General features: G+C 35.7%; 1 protein-coding gene across 2 annotated transcripts; it reads right to left on the bottom strand.

Annotated features, from left to right (window-relative positions):
- Positions 1-1,269: 1,269 nt before the first annotated feature.
- mrpl18 (mitochondrial ribosomal protein L18) lies at positions 1,270-5,009 on the bottom strand. 2 transcript variants are annotated; one of them, XM_056471692.1, is made up of 4 exons: positions 4,766-5,009; positions 2,385-2,553; positions 1,665-1,899; positions 1,270-1,418 (listed from the first exon to the last, which is right to left on the bottom strand). In XM_056471692.1, the coding sequence occupies exons 1-4, from the start codon at positions 4,860-4,862 to the stop codon at positions 1,347-1,349; spliced, it is 573 nt and encodes a 190-aa protein (XP_056327667.1). In that variant the 5' UTR covers positions 4,863-5,009; the 3' UTR covers positions 1,270-1,346. The 2 variants fall into 2 exon arrangements, with proteins under 2 accessions (XP_056327667.1, XP_056327666.1); XM_056471691.1 differs by having other exon boundaries at positions 2,385-2,556.
- Between the last annotated feature and the right edge of the window lie 16,952 nt (positions 5,010-21,961).

Below are 21,961 nucleotides of genomic sequence, written 5' to 3' on the forward strand. Positions count from 1 at the left end.
ACTGTACACCCAGACTGCAGCTCTGCCCAAAACATTTGACCAGAGGTGAACTGATCACCCTGGCTGAGCCTGGTTTTCTTCTTCACTTCTGTCAATTGGTAAAGTTTTGGTTCTGACACCACAGCCTATGGCTTGCTTGGTTAGAGATTCTATCCAACCTGCCTGAATTGCTGGAAATATGAGTTGAAATGGCTTTTTATTCTTGTTTCTTCATTTATATTTTCTGCTTTGACAATCTACAGTGTCAAAAATCTACAGAAATATATATATATATTCTTTGTACCTTGCTTAAATGATCTAAGATGATTTGGCAGATCCTGGATCTTTTGATAACTGATCTCTGGCTAATTTGGTTCTTCAAACAAGTTCGCGAATCAGATTAAAATGTCTGGATGAACTGATCTAAGATTGCTGCGTGTCTTGTGAAGGACAGATCTATCGATCCTCGAAATCATGATCAGCTATGCAACGATTGGCTGACGGCACAGCAGCGTAATGACATCATCTGATTAATATTCAATTATCTATGTGAGCAAAGTTACATCAAATTCATAGTAAACAGTTTACACTTTCATGTTAAAAATACTTAGCAATTTATTTAAATTTACAGTTAGAGCGGATTTTCTTTACTATAGTAGCCTATTACAGTTACCTGATCGATGTAAGGAATAACTGGCTGTTTCAATTCATTTTGCATCAACAAAGCAGTTTGATATTAGTAAAGGTGTCTGCAACTTTTGCGAAGCAACAAATCACCAACATATCAGCAAGCATGTCTGCATAAATTATTCCTTAAAAAAAAAGGAAAAACTGTCGAATATTGTGCATGTCTATTATTATACACAAACTACTTAAGCTGGTACATTAAAATAGTAGCAGATTGCATAAGTTTTATTTATATATTTTTTAAACAAAAAAATAAATATATATATATAGAGAGAGAGAGAGAGAGAGAAAGAGAAAGAGAATTGTTGCCATGACAAGAACTCTCAGATGAGTTGAAGAATGTCAAATCGTCAATAACCAAATCCAGCTAATTGAGCAATAATTACTGTATATATAGGCTTTAATATTCATGAAACCATAAATTGCTTAATATTTTTATGGAACCTATGATACTTTTTATTGCTCTGATAAATAAAGATAATAAATCATTTCACTGTTGGATTTATCCCTAAGAAAATGTGCACTGCTTTGTGTAAAGAAATGAACATAATTGCTTTCTGAAACTAATATCTTCTGCTAAAATTTTGTAATTAAACACAGCTATTTATTACTATTACACCGTTTTTATTTACAGACAACAGACATATTTAAGCCCAATTAAAAACTAAACAAACAGCAACCTAAACAAATTTCTGCTTTGGCTCATTAAGCACGACACCTCCCTCTTTCATGGCCCTCCAGAATGTCTGATTCTGCAAGGAAAGAAAACACATGAAAAAACTTTCACATTGGTGTCTGTGTCACGTATTTCTGTCCTATTAATCATAATAGCTTCTCACCAGGCTACATTTTGGCTTTTATAAATAGATAAAGTAAAAGTAAATGACTGATTATTTATTAGGATATTTTTTTACAGGTAAGTCACTTTTTATTTTTACTGAGGAAGTGAACAAATTCTTTAAAGAGCTGAAATGCATTTAACACCATCCACCACTCACCGCCTCGGAGCGAAACATCCACGGGACCTCTCGATAATACAGCCGTGTGATGCCTGCTTCACAACAGCGCTGAGCGAGCACTTCACCCACAGCCCGACAAGCTGCTACAGAGCGCATGGAGCCCAGCTGACGCTTCAGTGCCCACTCTCTGGTGGAGCAGGACAGCACTGGATCTGTAGAGTCGCAGGAGTAAACCTCAGCTGTGGTGTGATTCTGTGTGCGTCTTAACACCAACCTGAGCACAGGAAAAGCAATGGACGGTTACATGTCTGGAAGATGTTTTTAAAGGGAGAGTTCACACAAAAATCAACATTTACTCCACCTCAAGTGCTTCAGTTTCTGAAATACTAATAGCACCAACAACCATGCCACATTTAAAGCCACTCAAATCCCCTTTCCTCCCCATTCTGATGCTTGGTTTGAATTGCAGCAGATCGTCTTGACCATGTCTACATGCCTAAATCCATTAAGCTTCTGCAATGTGTTTGACTGATTAGATATTTGAGTTATGAGCAGTTGGACAGGTGTACCTAATAAAGTGGCCAGTGAGTGTATATAACAACAGCGGTACAGATGTTTGTACATTGGAATAATCTTATTATTAATATGTAGATTTTGCAAAAAGATTCCTTTTTTTGTTGCTGTGAATTTATTTAGTTGAACTTTCCCAGCAAAACAGCATCTAGTCCTGTATATTATTCAAAACATTTGGATACAAACCTGTGATAGTATTTTCTGGAAGGCCACACTGTAGCCCAGCCTCGATCCTTCACTGCCAGGGCCATCTGCTCCAGGTTTCTTGGGTTTCGGTTAACAAATGTTTTATTGATGCCTTCATTATCACTAACCACTGGTTCTGGCTCAGGTGCCGTCTGACTGTATTTCCGAGCTGCTGAGAGGAGACACATCAGGAACATCAGGTTTTAATTAAATATACGGATTCCTTAAGAGATTTCAGACATAAAAAACAGTTGGACTTTAAGTGGAACATCCATACACACAGAACCATATATGGTAACTTCATTGACATTGATTATAATCTACAGTGCTCAGTACATATGAATACACCCCTCACAAATCTAGTACTACTACTAAAGCCAAATCTGGAGCTTATCTAACAAAATAACTTACGATAACAGTGCAAAAACTAGTACACTCACATTTATCTGTTATAGAAATATATTAAAAACAAATTTAAAAAAAAAAAAGAGGAAAAAGCAAGAGTAGCAAAAAAAATGAAAAAAAAATGTAGGTTGTAATTTGTTTTTGCAATATTCTGCTTGAATTTAATTGTATTATATTTCAATTTCTAAATATGTTTAGTGACTAAAATAGTATTTTAATAAATATATATGTTTAATAAATGTTTTGTTCAAATTCATCAAAATACATTTCCTATATGCACTGAGAAATGGATACAAATATTCATTTTCAAAATGCGGTGGACTCAATTATGCTGAGCACTGTAAATTGAAGTCATAAATGTTCAAATGTTTTAATAACCCATAGGGCCTTTCCAATGTGTATTTCAATGAGTGTCCTATAAAAGGTTAAAACATATTTATTAAGAAAAATAAATTAGGCAAATGAACGTAAACACTATCAGTTTCAGATTGATTGTAAAAAAAAAAAAAAAGAAATTCATGAGATAAAAATTAGATGCATCAGATAAAAATTGTATTATTGTATTATATGTTCTGAATTGCTATAAAAATGTCAGAATTATATATACACACACACACACACACACACTGACAAGAAGAATAAGACCATGCCTCCATGCTTATTTACTAAAATATATGCTTAATTATTTAAAATTTCTTGCTGACAAATGGGCAAAATACAGGGGTTTGAAATTTGTATTTTAGGGCTTTTAAAAAAACCTTTTACCAAGTCTTTAAATATGTGATTATAATCAAATGATGACATGTGAAGATTTTTGCCACCAGAGTATATACAAAAATCAGAGAGTGAAACTCAATACCTTTTAAGACCTTATTTAAGACTCTTTCTATAGATTTTAAGACTTTAAAACCACTTTAGGTTTCAACTGGAAACACTTGCAAGATTTTAACTTACAGTATATTTACTAAATATTAATGTAAGAAATTAATCCAGAACTAAAACATTATTCATGTACTGAGTAAAATCTATTAAATCTAGCTAATTCAGCAGGTTGGCGCCTATAGAACTGCCTTGGTTACTGCAGTAACAAAGCAGCACGATGTCAAATCTGGCAGGATTTCATTGATTTCATAACCTAGACAACATCCTGATAATCACATATTTAATTCAGGCAATGTTTAGCATACATTGCATAATCAAAAATGATATAAAGTTTAATACCTTGCAAAATAGAATTTAAGACTTTTAATACTTTTTAGAACCCCGCGGACACACAGATAACGCTCTGCACTATTATAATTGAAAAATGGACAGTTTTTAATTTAAAAAAAGAAAAATGTATTAGACTATTACTGTTCTGATTGCTTGAAAATCTCTTTGAAGCTCATCGTTTGAGTTTAGTTTGGTGGGAAAAGTCTTTGTCTAAATGTAAGAAATGTAATTTGGAGATTAATCTCAGTTCAGTCTCACCAGACTCTTTTTTTTTTTTGTGAACATATTTTGCCGATTCCCCAATTGTTTACAGTACAGACTGACTTAAATATTCTGCCATTTATTTTAATCCACTTCAGTTCGAAAACGCACTGACAAAAGCTGAAAAAGTGAAGTCGAGTATAATAATATTCGCACAGACTTTCTTCCTAATAATGTAATTTCAGAAGAGTATTGTTTGCAAATTCTAAATAGGGAAACCATATATGTCACCAATGACTAGCAAAGACGTACAACATTGTTCACACGGTCAATCAAATAGTGCTAAGTCATATATATATGCAATTTCAGATCGAATATTCAAAGTAACATTAGCATGGTAAACAATACAACAATACCGTGTCACAAGTTGTAACTGAACTAATGTGGTAATGTAAAACCAGCTTTATCTCAATAAAAAACACAGACATCACATGTATGAAAGTAACACACACATGCTGCAGATGATCAGTGGATAAAGCTGACGGTTCAGCTGTGTTTCTTACCGGGCTGACAGTGAATCCACGCCGCTGCAGCTGCAGATCTCTGACATTGAACTAGTAGCACGCGAGCAGAACGACAAACCTCACTGAACAAAGCCATTTGACGGCTCTAACTATTCCTTCAATTCTAACGACAGTTTTTAACTGTTGTTTCTGTCCAAATAGCTACCGCATGGCCTTTTCTATGATATTAAAATGATTTGTCCACTCTCTAGTGCGCAGCCATTTTGATGTCACTGAGAACATAGTCCGTGTTTCCGGAAGAAATTTGAAACCGCACAGGGGTTCCGTTTAGAGATCTATAAAATGAATAAAACAAAAGCAAACCTTTTATATGTTGTATATAGAATATGAACTTTACGGTATTTAACGAATCGTTCTTTAATGTCCTTAAACTAAAGTTTATTAAAATAGTTAATATACTATAACGCTGTCCACAAGATGGCACCAGTACACTTCATCCTGAAAATAAGAAAACTTCACATATAGGATTCATCACTTCACAGTTATTAAACAGTGATTTTATTGAGTTGGAGTAGCCTGCTGTAGTTTAACCTTGGCCATTGGAGATCAATTTTATTTACAGTGGGACATTAAAGAAGCATTTTTGCATGATGCATCAATGTCAGCACTTTGGGAGGTGAAAAAACAACACAGAACCAACATAAATCATTGATACACATTGAGAACTTATAAAGTTAAACAATTTGTCTGTACAAGAAGCTGAACATTATTTACAACAATATGCTGTTAACTTAACACGTTTTTGTCTGTGAAAAGTCAGCCTTTCCGATCATTCATTTATTCATACAATACTCTCTATTGCTACTAAGTTACAGCATCCAGGACAGGTACACGGACCATTTTGGTGAACAATCTAACAGGACCCCTGACTGCATGATTTTTGGCTACATACAAGTAGCGATAAGATTTGCTTCTCTTACTTTTATATTTCTATACTAGTTCTTGTTGTAAATGGTGTATCTGTGCACTTCATTATTTTGTAAAAATTAATTTCCCCTTTAATAATAATCTTTTATCAAATACCACAACCTTCCCTGCTCCCTTGAAATGACTTTTCTTCACTTCTGGTCACATGGAATACCTTTAGGGAGGAGCTATCAAGACATATCTTGTTTTAGCCATGCCATGTCCAGTCGTTCAATCTTGCTTTATTTTGTTAGAAATGGCCATCTTCCAACAATCCATAGCCCCAAAGGATGAAATCCTGCACCGCCCAACCTTTTTTCTCATTTGCAGTTTTAATTGGACATACGTCATGGAAAAAGGGGACAATCTTAACTTTATTTTGCCAACTTTATGCATTAAATTCTTGTGAAAAAATCCAATAATCCAATTCATCCTTCAGGATTGTCTATAATGTCTCTTTCTTCAAGCACTGGCCATCGGAAGTGCGATATGAAGCTGATGAAATGGGAATGTCTTCCAAGTAACCATTGGAGAGTCTTATGAAGCTAAGTGACTTACAACAAAGTGACCAAACTAAGTACAATGAATATCATGTTCAAGATGTTTTTAACTCACTGCGCGTCTGGAAAAAGCTAGTTTTCCTTTAGCTACCATTGCCAACAAACATTATTATTTCTCACATGCTATGTTATTATTAGAAGACGCTCATACACCAGACAATCAAACTTACTTTAAGTGTATTCTATAGTCCTTTAGACAATAATGAATGTGTTCATGCAGATGGAGTGACTCAAATGTAATAATGTTGAAAATATTGTTCAGTTAGACTCATCATTTCATTTTATTCATTCATTTTCTTTTCGGCTTAGTCCCTTTATTAATCCGGGGTCACCACAGGGGAATGAACCACTAACTTATCCAGCACGTTTTTACGCAGCGGATGCCCTTCCAGCCACAACCCATCTCTGGGAAACATCCACACACACTCATCCACACTCATACACTACAGACAATTTAGCCTACCCAATTCACCTGTACCACATGTCTTTGGACTCGGGGGGGGAAACCGGAGCACCCGGAGGAAACCCACACGAACGCAGGGAGAACATGCAAACTCCACACAGGAACGCCAACTGACCAAGGCTTGAACCAGCGACCTTCTTGCTGTGAGGCGACAGCTCTACCTACTGCGCCGCTATCATTTCATTTGATAAGACCTTAATTTAATGCCTGGAGTCATGTGTATTAAAATTCAGTAGTGTCTGAGCATTTATTTATTGATTTTTTGACAGTCAGAACCAGTAGCCATTGCCTTGATTTTATGAATAAACAAGGATCACAGTTGTAGCCTAAAATCTATAATATCATTCTAATATCAGTCGGCAACACCTTGGATGGCCTAAGTGTAAAAAAAAAAAAATTTTTTATTAAAGGTGAACTATCCTTTTGAAAAGTTAACAATTATTTTGATTAGGCTACTAATTCTTAGTGGTGTATCTTCCAAATTAACATCTTCGGATGACTTTAGGTTATTCAATAGTTGAAATAAAATATATATTTTTATTTTGCTCAGTCTCTACAGCTTGTTATAGCCCGCTTCTACATTTTCAGGCAATGGTGGGCTCACCTCTGGACATTAAGGGATTTTCTGCATGGCTTGCCATTTTAATTTGTCCAATTTGTTTGTGCTGCACTTTTAGCATGCTGTGAAGAGGCTGTGCCCCTAGATAAAATAAATGGTTCTCTTGCCAATTGAACAAGCATGCTCCTGTAACCCAAATCCTTGCTCTCGGCAAAACTACAGCTCACTAATGTCCAGCATTTTGTTCATCCAGACCATTCGAAACCCTACATTTTTGGGGAGGAATATGTGCAGGTGTGCAAAACCCTTATTGTTTTATATCTTTAATTTAAAAGCATTTCTGTACATAAGCAGAGAGTTTTAATGAAGGAATATTACTCTGTAGCAACCTAAAGGACCGAACAAATCACTTCACTACTGTGGAGTCAAAACAAAGTAAACTCTCACTATTACAATAAACCTTGAGAGCCTCACGTACAAATACATTATTAAAATGACACATTCCAGCATTGGAGGTCAATAACCAGGACATGATGAGTGTTTATGTATCCATTTCTAGACGGCCCCTCATTCACATGAGGACAAATCTTGTCTGCTACTTGCTCCACCGCTTCATATTGAAAGAGCTAAAACTGAAAATCAATGTACTCATTAGAATCAAAAATGTCAAGGTTGGTGCAGAACCAAGAAAAGATTATTTCATTTCAAGTTCTTTCAATAGACAGCACCATCATGATATATATTTTATTATCTTTATTATTAAAAATGTTGTTAGATAGAATCATATACAATCATATCATGATGAATCACGTTCTAAATAACAGTATTTGATGTACATTATAGCTTAAATGTTTTAGAAAATCTCTTATACCCAAAAATGTGCAAAGTGACATATTCCTAAAGGGTCACGAAACACCATCTTTTTTTGTGTCCCACGCTGCTAAAAACACTATTAGGACACAGATATTTCACAAAAAGGGAAAATTGGTTATTTTTGCGTTATTTTCGGGCAAATTCGTTCTTCGGTTTGAAAAGAAAGCTACATCACGGCCATGAGATCCTTGTGTAAATTCCAACGTGGAGATTGGATGTTTGTACCGGTGGGTACAAGGTGACACCTTCGCGTTTTCATCATCAATTCAAGAGAAAGACTTGGTTCGAACCAATCAGAGCGCTCTATTGTGACTAGGGTGCAACTTCATTAATATGCATGAAATAGCTTCAAAGACCTGTTACAATGTTCAGACAGCAGAGAGACGCCATGTTGTGTTGCCAACCGTAATTAACACAAGTGGAAGAAGAAGAATTGTTTGGAGACATGGGTCCTCAGTGTTGCATTTGTAAATGTGCTGCAACTAAGGTTTTGTTTTCATTTCCCCGCTATGAGAGCACAGCTGGACTCATGTGTGGATTACAGGATCGGTAAAATGAGGTGCCGGATCCAGACAAATTAAGCCTTGCTAATAGTGTTTTTAGCAACATGGGACATATATCTGTCAACATCTCAAAAAATGCATTTTGGTGTTTTTGTGACCCTTTAAACTTTATACAATACTATTCTATGTAATTTTGCTCTGATGAAAATGCTGAACTTCTTATTAGCAAAGCATGCTATTCATTAAATTCAAGCGAGGTGTGCTGCTTAATATATTTTTTTGGAAACCATTTTATTATTTATATTAGTTTATTATATTATATTATTATTATTTTTAAAACTAATTTATGTTACTGTCAGTTGTGATCAAAATGCATCTTTGCAGAAAAGAAGTTAAATATGTTGGTCACGCTGAAATAAATAAATGAGTGCCACAGAAGAAGACCTCTGATTCAGTTTCCTCCCAAATGTTTGAGTTGAACATTTCAGCTTGGATTGTTTTGACTGTGTCACAGTTTAATTCAGGCTTTTGCAAAAGAGGCTATATTTAAAGATGGGGGGAGTTAAAAACTATATTGGTTTTGACAGCAAACCCACAAACCGTTTGGGAGCACGGTTGGAGAAAGCACTCAGTGTTGTTGCTCATTTCACATGCAAAGTGAATGTTCCTTTAAGATGTAACAGCAAAAACAAAACAAACAAAATAAGGTCTGAGGGCACCGTGAGACGCAGAGAGATAGAGGGCAGAAAAAGTTCACTAAAAACAACAATTATTTGCACACATAAAGCCTGCACCATCTACAAAGGCTTTTTAGACTTGATTGAAATTAAATAGGCTAAATTCATATTTATGTAAGAAACATTTCCAACAATAATGGAAATAAAATACAAAATTATTTCCCAGCGCTGCGTAAAACAAGTGCTGGATAAGTTGGCGGTTCATTCCGCTGTGGCGACCCCGGATTAATAAAGGGACTAAGCCGAAAAGACAATGAATGAATGAATACAAAATTAAAATCATTTTATTTCAGCTAGTTCTCAAAGCAACATTTATCATTAGTTAATGCCCTAAAATACACTGTAAAACCCAACAATCAACATTATCAAATGAAATGAGTGTAGTTAACTCAAAATGTACTGAAAGTTAATTCTACTAGTTTGAAAAGAGTTTTGAACTCAGTGTTGAAGGTAATGTGTTAAAGGGCACCTAGGTTACCCCTTTTTTCAGATTTAATATAAGTCTTTTGTGTCTCCAGAATGTGTCTGAAAGTTTCAGCTCATAACTCCCATCAGATTTTTTTATTACACCTTTTATAAGTTTCTCTTTTATACATTTTTGCACCAGGTGGTGGTTTTGTTGTACTGCGCCTTTAAGGCTAGTCCTCCCCGCCCACCATTTCTACGTGCCTTTCTGCGTGCCTCAATCTACTCCCTCGGTTGCATCAGACAACAGACAGATTTAAAGGAAGCAGATCTCACGTAGCGTTTGTGAGAAATACTACAGTAAGAACTTTACCAATGAGTATTTGATGCTGCATTTGTTGTGGAGTTCCAACGATGAGTTACACACAATTTCGTTACTTTATTACACACATGCACTGTTTTAAAACTTGTTAAACTTGTAAAACTCACTCTTGATCACATTTGATGATGATTGATGATCCTAGCAAAATGAACAGACGTTTTATTCCCGGTTGCTTTGCGCATGTCCTGTCTTGTTGGTATGATTATGCACGTGACTACTGGGACATGTTATTACGCAGCTGTCAGTCAATTCGGTGGGTGGGGGGACCGCACTCCTACATCAAGTTGGGGTCGGTCTGAAAACCGCTCCAATTGGTCCACCGTTTTTATGTTGTTAAATTGAAAAAAAAAGGACTGGGTGTGTTTATATCACCCCAATATGACGGTCCATACACTATATATACACACATGTCTGTCCAAACAGCTTGAAAAGTAGATTTTTCACCATAGGTGCTCTTTAATTAAATACCTCATTACTTCAGGTTAAATGGAGTAGGCTCACAGTAGTCATATAGATTAGTTTAACTCAAATGGTTTGTTGCAATCGGTTTCCTCAAACGATTTGAGTTGCCTTAACTTATTGGGTTTTACAGTACTCAGTTGGTTTGAGTTCTCTTGATTTATCGAGTTTTACTGTGCTCAAACTGCTTTATTTACTTAAATGGATTAAGTTCACAGTACTCATTAGAATTAGTTTTTGAACTTAAATGGTTTGTTGCAATTAGTTTCCGGTTTGAGTTACCTTATCTTTTTGGGTTTTACAGTGTACAAAAAAGTTCATGATGTTAATAAAATAATATGATCTCAATGATACTAAAATATGCCTGGAACCACTGTGGGAAACAAAAAAATAATAATAAAAAAAATAATGTAAAATAAAATAAAGTTTGATATGTTTGACAGAAATTAAAACCACCTTCACTAAATATAAAATACAGTACATAACTTTTACAATGAGGAATTTCTTAAACTGCTTTCTGTGACTCAAATAAACATACAAATGCTAATGAAAACAGCAGAGGTCATTTCTGATAGTTTCAAATATTTCACCACTCATTTTCATCACCTTCTTTATGACTTTGATGAGCACTTTCTGGCTCTCTCACACTGATTGACATTCTCTGTATAATAACACATGCCTATCTTAATATGCATCAGTCAATGTAAGTATGAGGAACGAGACAAACTTCACATTATTCTCAACAAGGTCACTTGCCAACTTGCTGTCTTTTCAAAAACCATAACAGGCTGGGCTATACTATACCTATTTTACAGTAGTTTTAGGGTTAAATATCCATGCCGTGTGAATAAATTAAATACATATTTACTCAGAAAAAAATAAACTTGCCAGAAATTGGAAACGGTATATTCACGCCACAGCCGCTCAGCAGTTCAATATTCATAGATATTTATATTAGATGTCCCCTTAGCTGTTGTTGTCTATTGGAAGGAATGCGTCAATAGAGCCGCCATTTTAGTACAGGGTAGTGCTCCTTTGAAATGAATGTGGGACCAAGGTGCAGTGGAGGATTGGCCACCCAGAGCCAGAGATATATATACATATACACATATGTCTATGATTGGAAGTTTTCCTGGTGGTCAGTATACAAATATATTTTTTTAAATGACAAAAATTATAATTTTACATCAGCGACGCAGTGGTGCAGTAGGTAGTGCTGTCACCTCACAGCAAGAAGGTCGTTGGTTCGACCCTCGGCTGCTTCAGTTGGCGTTTCTGTGTGGAGTTTGCATGTTCTCCCTGCGTTCGCATGGGTTTTTTCCGGAATGCCGTACAGGTGAATTGGGTAAGCTAAATTGTCCGTAGTGTATGTGTGTGTGAATAGATGTGTATGTGTTTCCCAGTGATGGGTTGCAGCTGGAAGGGCATACGCTGCATAAAACAAATGCTGGATAAGTTGGCGGTTCATTCCGCTGTAGTGACCCCAGATTAATAAAGGGACTAAGCCGAAAAGAAAATGAATGTATGAATGTTTGCTGATTTTCTTCAACAAAACTAGCATAAGCCTAGAATTTAGTGCAAGTTGGTGCTACTTTGCCTTATCGTCAGTGCAGTAAGTGAGTGTATTATCATCAATTACATTACTTGTTTAGCACAAAAGTTCGTAACATACAAAAACGAAATCTTACCTATGAAATGTTTTGCCTTTATGCTTTGTTTGCTCATTACTTCATCCGTACACAGCGCAAAAGTCCAGCATCCTCACATTGGCTTTAGTCTTGACTAAGTGCGGTTGAATGACATTTGTCCTGGGAACACTGTACAAATGTGGCGGCGGTATTGACGCATGCTCAGGGTGTCCATATGCGACATCTAGTGTATATATCTATGTTCGAAAATAAAGAGTCAAAATGGCATTAATAATCGAGTCACAGTGGATGATATGATATACCACCACCTACACTAATGTTAGAGTTAGTGTTAATGTTAGAAACAGAGCATTTAAAAAAGCACTTTCTGAGGCAACCATGACAATAACAAACCCAGCACAACAACAAATAGGCTACAGCACTGTACCAGGTAAGTTACAGAGCAAGTTTACAAAGTTGAAGACAGAATGAGTTTACTAAGCAATTTTGACTGAGGCGGTAACACTTTACAATAACCGTACATGAATAATGATGTGTTAATATGTAAACTAAACATTACTTTATTATGAACTAATGATGAGTTAATACATACGCTAATCATGAACATATACATATATATACATATATATATATATATATATATATATATATATATATAAATAAATAAATAACTACTACATGAGTCACATGTGTGAATAACAGCTACCTTAATTACTTGTTCATACATGCTTGTTTGTTGATTAATGTATTAATATGTTAGTTTATGCTTAATTTAACAATCATAAAGTCATGATATGTTAGTGTATAATCATATCATGACTTTACTTGGAGGGGCACATCATCAATAACCCATTCTTAACTACTCATGAACTCCTAATACACGCCGGTCTAGTGCGTTTACACTGAATAACAATAGAAAAGGGTTCCATCAACATGAACAGTTTAAACACAGGAGTTCAGGAGTAGTTAAGCCTTAGTTAATGATGATGTGCCCCTCCAAGTAAAGTCAGCTCATGAGTTCATAGCTTAAACTTAAATGTTAATCACTAACAAGTAATTTAGGTAGCCTTTAATCACACATTAACTCTTGTAACTGTCAGTTCATGATTAGTGCATGCCTTAACTCATCATTAATTCATAATATTGTTTATTTTACATATTAATACATTTCTATTCATGTACTGTTATTGTAAAGTGTTAACAAAATAGATCTATAGCAACAAAACAAACGTTAAACGTACTGAAATCCATCCTCAATAAATGCAGAATTTTCATGGTCTCATAATTTGTCCTTAGCTGTAGGTGTTTTTGGAGTATTGCAAAAATTTTACAGGCACATTTTCCCCCAGTGAGCTTTGGGTAGCAACATTATATATGATCAACATAATGAGCATTGTGGTGAACCAAGACCTTAATGTTTTCTAGTTAAAGCAGTGAGCATTTCATCATGTTCGCAGTAAAGGAAATAGAGCGACGAGGAGAGAGGCTTGAATGAGGCTGGCTGTGAAACAGAAGTAACACTTGTCTGGAATGTGTTGGAGATGTGTTGCTATGCAACAGGGATTCCACAATGGTTACCCAGACATGGTTTGGCTGTGCAGATGATGGTGTGGGTGAGGGAAAAAAAAGTGACACAGCCTCCCACTTCACCACACACACCTCAGCTCTGCTTGAAATGTCAGAGCAAACACCTACACACACCAGACACAATGTCACTTCAGGAAAAACGTGATTCATATCCTGCTTACAACTCAAAACATGATGGTTATAAAATGGAGGTTATAATTTCTGCATGTTCATTTGTCTGCATGCAAATAAAGTAAACACACAGGCTTATCCAAGGAATGTGGATAGTTTATTTAGAGGGGTTTGATGATCAATAACAACCTTTAAAAGACTCGTTCAGCTGAATCTTGTGAACATTTCAGCAACGCCCCTGCAATCAATAAATGAACAAAGCACAGTTCTTGCTGTGTCCTCTGAGTGGCAGTGTGTCACACCGAGTGCCTTCCAGTTTGACCACCTGTTTGAGGATTTCTCTCTTTATGGCTGAGAAAAGCTGAGATGTTTTTCTCATATTGTTTTCCAGCTTTTGAGAACAGAAATCTGCTGCTAATAATATGACAGGGGACATTTTTTTCTAGAAAGTTGTTAAAATTCTGTTGTGTACAATGAAATTAACTTTCACCCAGAAAGTGTGCTCACAATATTTACTAATAAATCTGAAAAGCAGACTTTGATACTTAAAGAGATAATTAACCCCAAAATTAAAAGGTTTGTCTGCATTTACTCCTGCACTTGTTTGAATTTCCACTGTAGAACACAAAGGAATATATACTGAAAAAGGATGTTGTAGAAATAGCCATTGATTTCCAGACTATTTTTTGTTCATGTGTGTCAATTGTTGCTTTTTTGCAACTTTCCTTAGAATTTTATATTGTGTTTAACAAAAGAAGAAAATTCATAAAAGTTTAGAATCAGTGGCTCATTGCTTAGCACTGTCGCCTCACAGCAAGAAGGTTGCTGGTTCGAGTCCCGGCTGGGCCAGTTGGCATTTCTATGGAGTTTGCATGTTCTCCCTATGTTGGCCTGTGTTTTCTCTGGTTTAACCCCACAGTCCAATGACATGCGGTATACAATAGGTAGGTAGCAAATTGCAGGGGGTTTGGAGGGGATTGACCCCCCCTAATTAACAGTTGATCCCCTGAAAGACATCAAAACTAGACGTAAAGGGGGCAGGGGGGGTTGGGAGGATGCATAATGAATAATAGTACCAATCAATGCTAGGAAAAATCTGACTCAACAGTCTGAAACTGGCAGTTCTACAGAACTGAAAGACATTTTAAGTATCCACAAACACGTTTCTTGTAAAATAGGTGTTTATATCTGCATGTAGCCTTAAAAAAAGGAAAAATTAGACACATAATTTGTATAGTTTGATCAACAGTAGCCCCTAAAATAGTCTCTAAGTATCTCTCAAAACACTGAAAACATATACACTTTATTAATAAATTAGATGTCATTTAAATACATTCATGAATTTGATTCACTGAAGCAAGAATAGGCGACGCAGTGGCGCAGTAGGTAGTGCTGTCGCCTCACAGCAAGAAGGTCGCTGGTTCGAGCCTCGGCTTGGTCAGTTGGCGTTTCTGTGTGGAGTTTGCATGTTCTCCCTGCATTTGCGTGGGTTTCCTCCGGGTGCTCCGGTTTCCCCCATAGTCCAAAGACATACAATACAGGTGAATTGGGTAGGCTAAATTGTCCGTAGTGTATGAATGTGAATGAGCGTGTGTGTGGATGGGTTGCAGCTCGAAGGGCATCCGCTGCGTAAAAACATGCTGGATAAGTTGGTGGTTCATTCCGCTGTGGCGACCACTGATTAATAAAGTTATTATATAGTGTATGGGTGTACTAGGTTGCGGCTGGAAGGACATCCACTGAGTAAAGTAGCGCTGAGTAAAAATATGCTGGAATAGTTAGTGGTTCATGCCACTGTGGTGACCTCTGAAATAGAGACTAAGCTGAAGGAAAATGAATAAGTTTGAGTAAATGGTGACGAAATTATTTTGCGGGTAAACTATTTCTTTAAAATGTTATACAAACCCAAATCACTTTCTTTCTAATTATCTCCTCTCCAAAGAGTGTGTTGTAGATGAATAAAAAGGAATTGTACTTCTGCCAGGATAGTACTAGGATAGGATTAATATTAACTAACATATAGGCTACATTTACATACAAGTATAATACAGAAAAGACAACAATGGCTATAAATAATAAAAGCTTTTCCAATTATTTTTGTAGAATAAAAATCTACAAACAGATAATGCAGATTTTACTTTCTGCTCGGTTAGCCACTAGAGCCAAGAAACCTAAAGCCTGGATTTACACTAAATTCACTGAAGACGCTAAAAGAAAAGAGGGAAGGGTTTTCAGGATGCATCTGAAGATAATGGAAATGTCTTTTGAAGCATAAGACCGACTTTTTTCATGATCTTAGTTTGATGGGCTATTAAAATGCAAAGTGTGGATCAACAATACAGTCCAAACGTTCACAGGATGATTGCACTAATAAGATGGGAGGAAGCTCATACAGTCATTACTGTTCCTGTGTTTCCATGACTAGTTTCCACATTTTAATCTTTTGATCTGGGAGTGTTGATTTCACAGATGCTGTGTTCTGCGTAGCCCGAGGCTACATATGACTTCCATTATTTATTATCCACTGTCAAAGCCCCTGAGAGAAGAAGAGGCAGAAAGAGAAGGAGAGAGATAGAAAGAGAGAGGGTTAACAATATATCAATGGGAGGTAAATCATCTGTTTATATGATTTACCTCACATTGTAAATAATATATCCATTAACATGAACAAATTTCCAACATTATTTTGTTTGAAATTAAAATGGAGTGAGAGAAGACAAAGAAAAGCTCCACATCATGTCTGCCAGTCTTTGATCCTCCTCCAGAACTCTTGAAAGTGTGAATGGTTGCGTGGCCCTTACTAACGCTGATTTGAGGTATACACTGATGTTCCTCTGAAAATGGCCTGCAGCATTAGTGTGGTGAGAATTCAGTATTTATATTTTTCGCCATCATAGTTTGCATATGATGCACGCACTATACTGCAGTCAATATTTGAAGTGGATCAAAACCTTTCATTAAAGTGGACCTAACACCATTAAACAACCCTCATTCTTGTCTTAGAATGAGAATTTGTTTTTGATCCACTTCAAGTGTTGACTAGTGCACACAGACCATCACACAAGGATTAAACTCTAATTCCAAAAGGCATTAATGCCGAATTTCATAATTACGAACATCCTTAATGTTAAAAAAGCTGAATCCTGGGATTTTAAACAAATAAATACAAATCTAAAGCTATTTTATGTCCTGCAAACCAAGATTTCCAAATAAGCATTTCATTGCATTTACCACTAATTTACTTATCTGCTCACAGTGCCTAAGATGCCAACAAATATTTTCATTTTCCCTAATTCATTTTAAATTATGCATGCTGTGGTGGAAATGATAGTTCTGAAAATAAAGCTTAATATTATAGTTTTTAAACTTTTGTTTTGCTAAACATAAACAAATGAATAATAAAAAAAATTACACTACCTGACAAAGGTCTTGTCGTTCTAGTTTATCATTTGGAAAAGTGGCAGAAGGTAGATTTTTTACCGATGGATCAGCTGTTGAACTTCATCCCAATCATCACAAATACTGCAGTAGACCTATTGGAACCCGCATGAATTTCTCATAGAATCAGTCAAGTTTGGTGAAGGAAAAAATATGGTTTGGGGTTACATTTAGTATGGGGGTGTGTGAGAAATCTGCAAGAGTGGATGGCAACATCAACAGCCTGAGGTATCAAGACATTTGTGCTGCCCATTACATTACAAACTACAGGAGAGGGCAAATTCTTCAGCAGGATAGCGCTACTTCTCATACTTCAGCCTACACATCAACGTTCCTGAAAGCAAAGAAGGTCAAGGTGCTCCAGGATTGGCCAGCCCAGTCACCAAACATGAACATTATTGAGCATGTCTGGGGTATTTTATTTAGGTAAAATAAGCTTAATCTAGAGGCCTTTGTCTTTCATATATGCCACTTCTGATACCAAATGACCAACTAGAAGTCAAGTTATTATTTGTTGTTCCTAAAACTTGGATAGGCGACAAGACTTTTGTCAGGTATTGTATGTAATTTGTCTCCTTGGTAACACAGTACCATACAAACTTTAAAAAAGTCATTTATTGCAAAACTGGAAGAAGGGGAATGCCAAATAGTAGCAGTGGTGTGAAAAGTATGGACACCCACCAAGCAATTTTGCTTTTAATATAGACATACAATATTTTAATATTTTTAGACATGTTAGCTAAAACGAAGCTGAATTTGGTCTGTCACTGTAAATATAATAGATGTGGAAATGGCAATATAAACATTGACAAAACGCACACACACCTTTTTGATGCTTAATAAATATTGTAATGCTAAATAAATTATACTTGTAACAGTTTGGTCATAAAATTATAAGGAAACTATAATATATAAAATAATCTATAAATGCATGCTAAATGGCATCTAAGACATATTAACCTGGCCTAAATCCTAAATAAATGTTACTAATTTCAAAATAAGTATTGCTATGAGTTAATGAGTTATGTCCAAATGATCATACTTGTAACAATTACCATTTTTATGATGTATTTTCATTATTTTAAAACATGAGAGAGCAATAAAATAACAACCCCTGCATACGAAAGGTGTTAGAAAAATAGTCAGGCTAAAATGTTCCAACCTGGACTAACATGACCTACACACACACACACACACACATGCACGCACGCACGCACACGCACACACACACACAAAACTTAAAACATATTAATTTAAAGCAGCTTTCATGCAACATCTCATTTCCCCCTTTATTCTACAACCTGTCTGTCAAAACATATTTATCTGTATTTTCCAGTAAAATAACAAGACATACCAAAACACAAGCCTTATTTTTTTGAGCCTTGTGGAGAGAGAAAAGAGAGGCGAACATGAAGGCTTGAAAATGAGAGGGAGCTGTAATGAGGTAAGTGGCCACTTGTGCGTCTCCTGGTGGAGTTGACCCAGTTAAGAGTTTGATCATCCAGGTGTTCGCTGTGCTGGGAGGAGAGCAATACTTCATCACTGTCATGCCTCTGCACTGAGAATACATTTACCCCCCAATAACCACCATTACCACTATTACCAGCAGTCACTGTTAAATGTTGCACATTGCTCCTTTAGACGGAGCTGCACAATGACTGCCAAATCATTTCTGTGATATATTATATACATGCGCTAGAAAAATGACCTCATAAAGCATTTGGGTGTAGATGACTGTAATGAAAAGCTCAACTATTACTTAAGTGCGAATGTGCTGAAGTCGTAAAATAATGGAATGAAAAGGTATTTGAATAACATGGAAGAAGCAGTTTATTCTTTCTGGGAACATGGATGTTGTTGGAAATTTCACCACTTACTAACAGATGATGTACATAAATTATTCAGGATATATAAACAGTTGTTGTTGTACAGTTATTTTGTGCAACAGAATCATTTTCCACCTGTTGAATGATAAGATGGAATGCCACTAACTTAATTATGATGTATTGGATGCTAATAGCAATACCTGTAAAGTGTATTATTATTATATTTTACCTTTGTTTTGCTATAAATATATAAATAAATGTATGTAATTTGTCTTCTTGGGAACACAGTAAACCTTAAACTTGAAAAAAAGTTATTTGTGGCAAAATTGGTAGAAGGGAATGCCAAACATTAGCAGTGGTGTGAAAAGTATGGACCCACCAAGCAATTTTGTCTTTAATACAGACATCTAAACATAGATGTGATGGCTAAAACAAAGATGAATTTGATCTGTGAGTGAAAATCTAATAGATGTGGAAATCGTAAGATAAACATTGACAAAACTCGCACACATTTTTTGTTGCATAATAAATATTGGGTAACACTTTATTTTGATGGTCCATTTGAGTATTAGTAGACAGTCTGTTTAGTATCTGTTGATACTGCTCCTTCAACAGACATTTAACTGACTATAAGAAACTTTGCAAGTACATGTCAACTTACACTAAGCCTAACCCCAACCCTAAGCCTAACCCCAACCCCAACAGTCTACTTATAATCTGATGAGAATTAGTTGCCATGTAGATGCAATGTAACTTAAATTCAGCAAACAAATCATCTAAATAAAGTGTGACCAAATATTGTAATGTAAATAAAGTATATTTATAATGTAACAGTTTGGGCATAAAATTATATGGAAACTAATAACATCTATGTATAAAATACCAAATGGCATCCAAGACATATTAACCTGGCCTAAATCCCAACTAATGTTAATAATTTCAAAATAAATTTTGCTATGAGTGAAGACAGTTGTTGTTTTACAGTTATTTTGTTTAACACAATCATTTTCCACTTGTTAAATGATAAGATGGAATGCCACTAACTTAATTATGATGTATTGGATGCTAATAGCAATGCCTTTGCTAATATTTCTTGATGTTCTTTAGAAAGCAGGACGTCTTGTGCTGTATAAACTAGGATGTATATTAAATGCTTCCTGTTGTTACTCAATGTAAAAGATGATTTAAAAGCTGATGGTAAGTTTTAGAAATTCTGTTGATTATGAGGGACTTTGCAAAAACATACCTGCTAACTTTTATTTGAGTAGAAGTCACTAGAAGAGTAGAATCTTACTACAGGTCGAGTAGAAGATTGTTAGGTTAGGATTTGAGGTAATGAATGGTTAGTTACATTAGTGAAACCATGGTGAAAATTGAAATATGGTTCAAGAGTTCGCCCTTAGCTGATCATTGATAATAATTATGTTTGGCATGCTGTCCTGGAAGAGAGCCCTGAGCTCGTAAGATCCTCGAGTCCTGGGCTCCCTCCCGTTGCAGGGCGAGAGGGGAGTTCGAGTCCAGGTAGGTCTCGAGAACTCCCCTGCTTGATAATGGTAGATGTAGATTCTGAATGCTATTGAGTGAATACTGGATTTAATGCTTGTCTATAATGTCAATTTAATTTTGTCAATTTACTTGTGTTACATGTTTTAGGTCTGTGGGAGTAAACTGGAGAGTCCGGGGAAAACCCACGCAAACATGGGGAGAACATGCAAACTCCACACAGAAATGCCGACTTGGCCAGGTAAGATCTGAGCCAGTGACATTCTTGCTGTGAGGCAATGATGCTAACCATTAGGCCTCCGTGCTGCCCTGACAAGGAAATGGCAGGAGTAGGGGTGGAAGGGGGAATTCTTCAAGATGAAGATGGCTAAGGTAAGATACTCTGGTTATTTATAGTCGTTTAGTAATCGTCTGATTGGTGAATCATGTGTTAGCTAATGAGGACCAGCTACTATCAATCATAAGCACGTGCTCCTCTCGAAATTAGTTAATAAATAAACTTCACTTAAATAAAACGACATCAGAGGGAGATTTTAGTTCCTATAAAACAGGGGTGCCCAAACTCAGTCCTGGGGGGCCGATGTCCTACAGATTTTAGCTCCAACTTTCTTTAACACACCTGCATAGATATTTCTAGAAAGCCTAGTAAGAGCTTGATTAGGTGTGTCTGATTGGGGTTGGAACTAAACTTTGCAGGACATCAGCCCTCCAGAACAGAGTTTATGGTCAGTGTATTTTTTGGTCATTGGATTTTCATTTTAAAAACAGATATTAAAAAACAAAAAACGAGTAATTTTTTGATTTTCGTTTTAAAAATTAAAAATGAAAATTGAAATTCAAAGCATTTTTTGATTTTTGTTTTGGAATTTTAAAACGAAAATCAAAAAACGGCTCATTTTTTTTTTCATGGTGAAAAACGGAAAAACTAAAAAAATATTTTTTTTGATTTTCATTTTTTATTTCGAATAACAAAAAATAAAATCCCCAGAAAACAAAAATGAATAAAGACTTGTTTTTTTATATTCCGAAACCAGATAGTCCAACTCGTTTACAGTGACACAATGCTGCCGCTCACAGACTAGCCTACTATTATTTTTTACCGCTTAATAGTGTTATAAAAGATATTTTCTTGTGATAACAGGTTTTTGTTAATTTATATTTTCCTCATCGAAGCCTGTTATATGAAACAACATAATTGACGATATAGGCATTAA

Source organism: Danio aesculapii, chromosome 14 (genome assembly GCF_903798145.1).
Source record: "Danio aesculapii chromosome 14, fDanAes4.1, whole genome shotgun sequence".
Classification (NCBI taxonomy): domain Eukaryota; kingdom Metazoa; phylum Chordata; class Actinopteri; order Cypriniformes; family Danionidae; genus Danio; species Danio aesculapii.